Source organism: Myotis davidii, unplaced genomic scaffold, assembly GCF_000327345.1.
Source record: "Myotis davidii unplaced genomic scaffold, ASM32734v1 scaffold185, whole genome shotgun sequence".
In the NCBI taxonomy this organism is placed as follows: Eukaryota; Metazoa; Chordata; class Mammalia; order Chiroptera; family Vespertilionidae; genus Myotis; species Myotis davidii.
In genome coordinates, this window is record NW_006297811.1 from 3,948,333 (window position 1) to 3,958,984 (window position 10,652).

General features: G+C 37.2%; 1 protein-coding gene across 8 annotated transcripts in view; it reads right to left on the reverse strand.

Annotated features, from left to right (window-relative positions):
* The window catches only part of SNX14 (sorting nexin 14), a 74,517-nt gene that overhangs the window by 26,708 nt on the left and 37,157 nt on the right, over positions 1–10,652 (reverse strand). For 7 of the 8 annotated variants that reach the window (XM_015570305.1, XM_015570304.1, XM_006773467.2 and 4 more), the window contains 7 exons: positions 5,028–5,184; positions 3,434–3,509; positions 2,450–2,494; positions 2,266–2,346; positions 2,055–2,169; positions 495–650; positions 63–187 (listed from right to left, as the gene is read on the reverse strand). In XM_015570305.1, the coding sequence (XP_015425791.1) occupies positions 63–187; positions 495–650; positions 2,055–2,169; positions 2,266–2,346; positions 2,450–2,494; positions 3,434–3,509; positions 5,028–5,184 (755 nt within the window). The remainder of the gene's footprint in view (positions 1–62; positions 188–494; positions 651–2,054; positions 2,170–2,265; positions 2,347–2,449; positions 2,495–3,433; positions 3,510–5,027; positions 5,185–10,652) is intronic. The other variant, XM_015570307.1, reaches the window with a different exon arrangement.

The following is a 10,652-nucleotide window of genomic DNA, read 5'->3' on the forward strand; positions in this document are numbered from 1 at the left end:
ATCAAAGCCACTACATAAGTTTTATAGAAAAATTCTCAAACAAGATTAATATTTTGACTTACCTCATCACTGTGGCAGAACATAGGAGTAAACACATTCTCCAACAGAGACAGTACATGTTCATATGCTTCAAAAAGACATCTCATAGTTTGAAGTTTCACAACATCTATATAGGGGCCTTCAGCAACTATTTTAAAAAATTATATTGTAGAAATTGTTTATAATTATATATTAGTTTAAAATTCATGACAGTGAGATAGCATACAAACATGTTTTATGGAAAATCTACTGTAAGGTATAAAAATCACCCAGAATGAGGAATTAGAACAACCAAACTCCAGTTCTGGCAAGTATTAGTTTCTTCATCAAAGCTTTCATCTAGTTAATAAAGTAGGACAATGATGCCTGTGAATCTCACACAGTGCTGAAATAATAATAAAGTATATGAGAAAACTAAAAAGCTATAGAATTCAGTCTCATCATCTTTGACTTACTTTTTTGAATCTCTTCTACAATGAAGGGATCAAATCGAATTTTGTCAATACTTTCATCCAAACAATATGTTTTATAAATTTTCTGCAACTCCTCATGAAGAGACAGCATTTCATCATTTGATAACTCTGGTCGCAAAATTCTATCATTGAATTCCTCTAGCAAATTAGGAAAGAGTAAGAAAAAAATGAATTATTTTAATATATAACTATTCATACAAACTTCATGTCCCCAGTCTAATGGTAATCAATATTAAAAGCAGCAATTATAAACAAACTGTTCATTTTAAACTTCTAAAAAGGCTTAATTGGGAGTAAAATCACTGCTCAGGTGAAAGAAAAACCAGACAAATATTTTATAGACTAAGATAAAATATATAAACACTTGCATAGCAATAAAACTTTTCTAGAATTTAAAATAGTAAACACCTTCCTAAAATTTCATTTTAATTTTTATTTTAACCTAAATTTTTCTTTAAAGAACATTATGTATTAATTTCTTATATGAAGTGTCTTTAATATTTTAAAATCTGATTCACTAAATAACAGTGAAAATTAAGGTGTTGGATTTTTTTTTAATTCCAGTCAAGTTTGGGGTTTTTTGTGTTTTTTTAAATATATATTTTTGTTGATTTCAGAGATGAAGGGGGGGGGGAGAGAGAGAGAGAGAGAAACATCAATGATAAGAGAGAATCATTGATCGGCTGCCTCCTGTATGATGAGTCCACAACCCAAGCATGTGCCCTGACCGGGAATCAAACCATGACCTCCTGTTTCATAGTTCAATGCTCAACTATTGAGCCATGCCCGCCTGGCCAGTCAAGTTTTTAAACAATATTTCCTTCCACCATGAAGGTTACAGACTAGAGAAGGAGCTGACAATCTGAACAAACGAATCTTTTTTCTTCTTATACTTAAATTTTTAAAACAACATTTTGAAGAGAAATTATTCATTAAAAGATAATCCTTTGCCCTCGCTGGTTTGGCTCAATAGATAGAGCATCGGCCCACGGACTGAAGGGTTCGATTCTGGTCAGGGGCATGTACCTTGGTTGCAGGCTCGATCCCCAGTGGGGGTTGTACAGGAGGCAGCTGATAGATGTTTCTAACTCTCTAACCCTCTCCCTCCCTCTCTATAAAAATCAAATCAAATATATTTTCTTTAAAAGATAATCCTTTTATAGTCCATACAGTGTCTTGTAAATCTAATAATGCAAGATGTTATAGAGCTTAAAATAAAAATAGAGCATTTTTTAATTTGATCATTTAATCAAAATAATCCTTAACGAAAACTGTAACAGTGCTATTCATATAGGCTAATGATTGAGTGTATTATTTTCATTATACTTAATCGTTAGTAGTTTTTTTCTGATAATAGAATTTGGTTTCAGTCAGTTACAGATTATGCCCCAATCTAGAAAGAGTGGACACTTGAAAGACAGCTCTTAGACTATCTAATAAATAAAAGGTGGTACCATGATAGATGACAACTACAACATCTTATCTGATCTCAGTATTAAAAAACATAAAAATGACTTTAGAAAGTACGCAGGTAAGCCTCACCCACAGTCAGACAAATTTGCAAGACGTGTACTGCTCCTTCTTGTTTCAGAAAGTTCATAAAACGGAATAAGAGATCTTGCTGCTCTCTGATTTGCTTCAATTCTAATTTCAGCACCTAGATACAATATGGGAGTAAGAGTCAATTAAGGCTATGTAAATATATAGTAAAATTGTATCCAAAGTAATATAAGTTATTGTTGAAAATACTTACAGATGGCTTTTTATTTCTAGGTTCTGCAAATTTTTGCAAGAAGGGAACCAAAGGGGAAGGTGGTTCAGTTGCTTTTTCAGGCTTTGAAGAAAGAGAATTAATTAATTAAAATTGTCATTGATTTGACAGATGTGAATCAAAATTCACATGATATGAAGTGTTTGCTAATATGTTAAATACTCACTGGACTGTCAACTATGAAGATGATAAGCAAATGATTCACAGTATCCTAATAAAAAATCATAAACACAGGTCAGAACAATTCCATTACTAATTCTGTCTAGAATTCTTATAGCTTTTATCATATTACGAAAGTTTCTAGAAAATTAAGGAATAAATGAAGCAATAGCACAGTGTTTGTGTACTTATGTAATAATACAGAGGGACTTTTTAAAAATCTGCAATGCATGATCTCACCTTTTGTGAAAATGAACAAAGAAAAGTTATTCTGACTTTGGTGTTTAAAATGTTTATAAAACATTCGTTTCTTCAAAATCTTACTAGATCAAAAACAAAAGCAACTCAAGTGTATAACAAGGAATGGATGAGTAAGTAAAATGTTTTCTTTTCCTACAATGGAATATTACTCAGCCTTGAAAAGGAAGGAAATTTCTATCTACGCTACAACATGGATGAACTCTGAGGACATTATTGTTAAGTGAAATAAACCAATCACAGAAAGACAATTACTACATGATTCCACTTATATGAGGTATATGGAGTAGTCAAATTCAGAAACAGGAAGTCGCATGAGGTCACCAGGGGCCAGAGGGAGGAATGGCGAATTATTGTTTAATGGGTGTAGAGCAGGGGTCCTCAAACTTTTTAACCAGGGGGCCAGTTCACTCTCCCTCAGACCGTTGGAGGGCCGGACTATAGTTTAAAAAAAAAACTATGAACAAATTCCTATGCACACTGCACATATCTTATTTTGAAGTAAAAAAACAAAGCGGGAACAAATACAATATTTGTATTTGCGTGTGGCCCGCGGGCCGTAGTTTGAGGACCCCTGGAGTAACTATCGTTTTATAAAATGAAAAAAAGTTGTGAAAATGGGTAGTAGTGATGGATGCTCAACATTATGTACTTACTACCACTACTGCATATATAAAAACATTTAAGATGATAAATTTTAAATGCAATTAAAGAAAAAAAATTTAAGACTTACTGGATCAGCTAGGAAATCCAAAGAAGGAAGAAACACAGATCCTGAGAGGATCTCTCTTAAAAGTAAAGTCAAGGATCTAGAAAAAGAAACAAAGGTGTATAGTTAGTGATTTACATCAGTTCTTATGTGGCAATCTTGCAAAATGCAAACTAGGATTCATCAGGTCTGGAGTGTGTCCCAAGATTCTGCATTTCTAACAGGCTCCCAGGTGATGCTTATGCTACTGATTACAGGCGACGCTTGGAGTCCTTAATTGGCTAAAAGAGAATACTACTTAAGAGAAAAAAAGCATTTCCTTAGCAGGAAGGACTTAGGTAAGCATTAGAAAACATTTTCTGCCTTGGAATATTATTTTGTAATTGTTAACACTTAAGAATAATATTATAAATAAATCAATTTAAAATAAAAACATTTTAATTAAAATGTTAAAATAAATTTTTAAATTTATTAAAATGAAAATTTGTAATAAAATAAAGTAACATTTAAAGTACATCTGAAAAAATAAACCATGGTTTCTGCTCTAAGGATTATCAGGGTAAGATTAATGAGGTAATTTATGGAATAATCTAAATATTCTCATACCAGATCAAGGGAGGACGTATCAAATAACAGCTAACTATTCTTCCCAGGTGGACACCTTAAAACCCAAATTTGTCTGTACAGTTTGTTCAAATTGTTGCTCCCAGTGGGTCATTATGTACATGTCTTTAAAAAGAAACATCAATCTCGGACATTTCTCATAGCAATTTTTTGTTCTGATATACTGCCTTGGGCAAGGAAAACAAAAGAAAAAATAAATGGGACTATATCAAACTAAGAAGTTTTTGCACAGCCCTGGCTGGTTTGGTCAGTGGATAGAGCATCAGCCTGTGGACTAAAGGTTCTCGGGTTCAATTCTGGTAAAGGGCACATGCCCAGGCTGTGGGCTTGATCCCCAGTGGGGGGCATGCAGGAGGCAGCCAATCAATGATTCTCTCTCATCATTGATGTTTCTATCTCTCTCTCTCTCTCTTCCTCTCTGAAATCAATAAAAATATTTTTTTTAAAAAAGCTTTTGCACAGCAAAAGAAACCATCAACAAAATGAAAAGACAACCCACTGAATGAGAGAACATATTCTCCAAAGATACATCTGATAAGGTATTCATATCCTAAAAATATATAAAGAACTTACAAAATTCAACACCAAAAAAAAAACCCAATTAAAAAATGGGCAACGGACCTTGTTGGTGTGGCTCAGTTGGTTGAGCACTGTCCCATGCACCAAAAGATCACAGGTTTGATTCCCAATCAGAGCACATGCCCAGGCTTCGGGCTCCATCCCCAGTGAGGGGGTGTGGAGGAGACAGCCAATAAGTGATCCTCTCTCATCATTCATGTTTTCATGTTTCCATCTCTCTCTTCCTCTCTCTGAAATCAATAGAAATGTATTATCTGACATTTTAAATAAAAGACCTGATAAATTATATTTTTAAATAAAGTATTCATGTCATAGACTAACCTCAAGTTTCAGTGTACTCCTACTATGCTTAAGAATAGCAATATTCATATGGCATGGTTGCAAATATTGCTGACATTTTCCAGGCTATTTATACCTGCAGTCTGTTGCTTTAGGAGGCAAAACATAAGGAAAAAGTAGTTCAGTAAGTTTCCTTAAATAGTGTAATTCATCCCTTCGACTCCTCAAGGCCACATGAAGCTCTGGACCATATTCTTCTAATGCCGCTTGCTGTAAAAACTCTGTATTTTCCACTACAAATATAGATAGAAAATAAATATTTAAATAATTTAATCAACATTAAATTACTTCAGCCATTTCCACTAACAAAAAATCATTTAACATAGTCATTCCTTCCCTAGTCATTCCTTTCCTAGCCCTCCTTTCTTCCCATTATGTATTCTACAGAGCAATTTTTTACAACCAGAATGTAAAAAAGTAATTTTCCTTTTGGCTAGAAGTTTTTAAATTTTGCTATTAAAAAAACCTTTCCTCCTTGGCAAATAAAAATTTTAACTATGTCACTACTATACAAATCATAGTAAACAAAAGCAAATGTTTTTTAAAAAGTGGAAAAAACTAAAGAAAACATTTTCTAGCATAATCAAAGCTTTTGTTATAATATGTACATCCTCTGCAAATACAAAGAAAAAAAAAACCTTAATATTCTTATGTCTCTGTTTTCACACCAAATTCATTCAGGTAATCCTTTAAAGTAATTATTGTATAGAAAATGGCTTCCTTGGTAAAATTCTGTGTCTTATGTCCAAAATTTTGTATCTTATCTTAAAGACACAAAAGTACAGAACTCTGTAAGGTGGACTCCATGAACAGAAAGATTACTTAGTAAATACTAACTGATGATAAAAGCTATATTAACATAAAGTTTTCTTAAAAGGTCAAGCATTAAATTAATATTTTAAAACTTGAAAGTAATTGTATTGCTACTCCTTTTTACAGCCTTCAAAAGCCGAGGAGAAAATGCTTTCCCTTATCTGCATTTCGTGCCAAGTTTTGAAATCATAGAGTCTGGCCTAGCTGGTGTGGCTCAGTGGTTGAGTGTTGACCCATGAACCAAGAGGTCCCCGGTTCACTTCCCAGTCAGGGCACATGCCTGAGTTGTGGGCTTGATTCCCAGTGTAGGGTGTGCAGGAGGAAGCCAATCAATGATTCTCTCTCACCATTGTTATTTCTATTTCTCTCTCCCTCTCCCTTCCTCTCTGAAATTAATAAAAATATTTTAATTAATTAATTCACTAGCTAATTTAAATAAAATCATGGAGTCTGTGAAGAGAATCTTAACTCTCATTCAACAGCATTTACTTTTGACTACTTACTTCTATTTTTATTGAAAGAGAATATAAATACATTTACCAAAAAAGCCAACATACACATTCTAATAATATGAGTACTAAGAAGATAAATTTATGCCAGAGGTACAAAAGCAGGACTAGTAAAGAAGGACATAGTTTTTACAAGACATGCTTTCTTTGTAATCTTCAACCGAAGATATGCTGAGAGAGAGCAAGAGAGAAAGAGAGGGAGAGAGGGAGAAAAAAGGAGAGAGAGAGAGAGAGAGAGAGAGAGAGAGAGAGAGAGAGAGAGAGAGAGAGGGCTTGAGATGATTTCCTTCCACATGCTCTCCAACTGAGGATCAAACCTGAAACCCAGGTCCACTCAGGCCAGGCAAGACATGCATTTTATTTTATAACTAGAGGCCCGGTACATGAAATTCGTGCACTCAGCCTGGCCTCAGCCTGGCTTGCACCCTCTCGCAGTCTGGGAGACCCCAGGGAATGCCCAACTGACGGCTTAGGCCTGCTCCTCACGGAGAGCGGGTCTAAGCCAGCAGTTGGACATCCTTAGCGCTGCCGCAGAAGCGTGAGCCCAGCTTCTGGCTGAGCAGCACTCTCATGGGAGTACATCGACCACCAGAGGGCAGCTCCTGCATTGAGCATCTGCCTCCTGGTGGTCAGTGCACATCATAATGACTGGTCGTTCCACTGTTGGGCTGAAACCGGCTCTCTGACATCCCCTAGGGATCCCAGATTGCGAGAGGGTGCCGGCCAGGCCAAGAGACCCCACTGGTGCAAGATCTGGGCCAGGGAGGGACATAGGAGGTTGGTCAGCCGGGGAGGGACCACAGGAGGGCTCCAGGGCATGTCCGGCCCATCTTGCTCAGTCCCTATCGGCCAGATCCCAGCAGCAAGCTAACCTACCAGTCAGAGCATCTGCCCCATGGTGGTGAGTGCATGTCATAGAAACTGGTCGACCAGTCAACTGTCTGCACCCTGGTGGTCAGTGCATATCATAGCAAGCAGCTGAGCAGCCTTAGCATGTCATTAGCATATTACGCTTTGATTGGTTAAATGGCCAACTGGACGACCACTTAGCATATTAGGCTCTTATTATATAGGATTATGCAAGTATTTTCCCCCAAGAATTTGGAATACTGGTTTTAAAAAAATTTATTTTATAAGCAGGGATTTAAAATAAGAAGACTAAGCTATGCTCAATCTCACTTCCAACTTCTTTACTGATATGATCTTGAACAAATGCTATAATCCCTTTGAGCCTCAGTTTCCAAATTGGTAAATAGTTATTAACACTGAAAAGTTGTCATTCAAAATGTATAAGCAATTAAAATATCTGGTGTGATTATGCATTCATACATAATATATGTTAAATCACTAGATTTGAACTTATTCAACATCTGTCAGACATGAGAGATTTCTGTAGTCCTAGATAATTAGAAAATAAAGAAATCAGGCAAAAGATAAAAAGAATATAGAAGGAGGATAACCTTAGTGGGGAATATAGCAAAATACAGATGCTGGAAAACAGGGCATAGACTAATCCCCACTAGTCCCTAGTATATCTACTGCCTAACCAGTCAACAGTTTTCAAAACACTGGAAAAGAAAAAGGAAAAGACCCTAAAATACATCACAAGGAGATAACTTCAGGATGAAAGACTGAATCCTTCTGCACAATTATTACTGAATTTAAATTAAACCAATGCGTCATATATAAAAACATTTCCAAGGTTCATGGAAGTACTTACATAGATAGAAAATGTCAATACAAGTTGGGGCAAAAGTAGGTTTATAATTGTGAGTATGTGAAACAATTTTTATATTATTATTTATTAACTAGAGGCCTGATGCACAGATTCATGCACTGGTGGGGTCCCTCGACCTGGCCTGCAGAGATCAGGCCAAAACTGGCTCTCCAACATCCCCCAAGGGTTCCCAGATTGTGAAAAGGCAAATCTCAGGTGACGCACCCCGGAATCGGACTCCCTCCTCTCTGGTTCCGGGCATGTCACCCGAGAACCGCAGCTGCCAAGTCACCGCAGCTCAGCTCCTGCATTGAGCGTCTACCCCCTGGTGGTCAGTGTGCATGATAGCTTCGGTCGGACGGTCAAACGGTCGGCCAGTCAGCCAGTTGCTTAGGCTTTTATATATATAGACTACAGGCCCGATGAATGAAATTCATGCATGGGTAGGGTCCCTAGGCCTGGCTGGTGATCAGGACCGATCGGGCCTTCTGGCTGCCAGCTGGGACCTCCCTTCCCCTGTTGCTAGCTGCTGGCTGGGGTCTTCCTTCATTCTGCGCCACCCCCTGGTGGGCAGCGCACATCATAGTGAGCGACTGAACGCCCAGTCTCCTGGTCGAACTCCCAAGGGAACACTTTGCATATTAGCCTCTTATATTTATAGATTATTGTGTTATTTTCCATATGAACAACTATAAACCTGCTTTGTCCCACCTTGTATAATCCCTACTATCAAGAGGCAGATTAAGAGAAAACACCAAGAGAAGAGGATAAATATGGATGAAGAGGTGAACCTTTAATTATTTCCTGAGTTAAAAACTGTGAGGCCAAGGAATTTAAAGAACAAATTTATGCACTGAAGAAATGAAAAGTCAAAACTCTGAAAACCATTTTTGCAATTTTATCTAAATTACTGTCATATTTAGAACACCAGGACCTTTAGATAAAATAACAGTCCTTATGAATTTCAGTAATTGCAATGTTATTACTCCGATCTAGAATTTAATAGTGATTTTTAATACGTTTTTATTGATTTGGGGGGGGGGAGACATTGATGGGTTGGCTACCACACCCACTCTGACAAGGGGAACCAACCCGCAACCCTGCCATATGCCCTGACAGAGAATCGAACCAGCAACTTTTTTGGTGCACAGTACAACGCTCATCCAACTGAATCACACCAGCCAGGGCTAATGGTGATTTTTTAAATTGAGGACCCTTTTTTACATGAATAGCAGCAAATTAGCAACCCCTATCATGCAAAGACTCAACAATGAATTTCAGTCAAACTGGTCTGTCTATAAATGTAAAACATTCTCATAGAGGTAAAATGATTTCAGGATTTTATTAAACTGATCAATTTGACTAAAAATGATTCCATTTACTCATAGTGTGAGTTAAAAGTATTTATCTTTAGAACAAAATAAAGACTATATTAAAATTTTTTTCCCATATAAAAATCTACACACAAATGTTTATAGCTCTATTCATAATTGCCAAAATTTGGAAGCAACCAAGACGTCCTTCAATAGATGAATGAATAAACAAAATGTGGCACATCTATACAGTGGAATATGAGTAATAAAAAGAAATGAGCTATCAAGCCATGAAAAGACATGAAGGGACATTAAATGCATATTTCTAAATGAAAGCAGCAAGTCTACCTACATAACTCCAACTATATAATGTTCTGTAAAAGGCAAAAGTGTAGCGACAGTAAAAAGATTAGTAGCCTTAGCCAGTTTTACCCAGTGGATAGAGCATTGGCCTTCGGACTGAAGGATCCTGGGTTTGATTCCTGGTCGGGGCACATGCGCACGTTGCAGGTTCAACCCCCAGTAGGGGGAGTGCAGGAGGCAGCTGATCAATGATTCTCTCTCATCACTGATGCTTCTTTCTCTCTCTCTCACTCTCTCTCTGCCCCCCTTCCTCCCTGAAACCAATAAAAATATATTTTAAAAAAATAAAAAAGACCAGCAGTTGCCAGGGTTTCATGAAGAAAGGAGGGAGGAATAGGTGAAACAGGGAACTTTTGGGACAGTGAAACTATTTAGTGTGATATTGTAATGGTGGATACATGGCATTATGCTTGTGTGTCAAAATCCATAGAATATGCAATAAAAAGAGCAAACCCTAGCCCTGGGGTTTGATCCCCAGTCAGCACACATACAAGAATCAATCAGTGAATGCATAAATAAGTGGAACAACAAATCGATATTTCTTTCTCTCTCCCTACTCCCCCTCCTTCTTCTCCTCTCTCTCTAAAATCAATCTAAAAGAGAGCAAACACTAATAAAACTATAGACTTCAGTTAATAATAATGTATCATTATTAGTATATCAATTGTAACAAATATCTATATATCTATATAAAAGCCTAAGCAACCATTTGACCTGTAGCTATAATGCACACTGACCACCAGCAGGCAAATTCTCAACACTCAGGCATGAAAACAAGGAACAGACTGATAAATCTCAGAGGGAAGCGGGGAGAGGGGTGAGCGGGAAGAGATTAACCAAAGATCTTGCATACTAGAGGCCTGGTGCACAGATTCGTTCACTGGCGGGGTCTCTTGGCCTGGCCTGTGGGGACAGGGCCGAAACCAGCAGTCTGACATTCCCCCGAGGGCTCCTGAATTGCGAGGGTGCAGGCCAGGCCAAGGGAC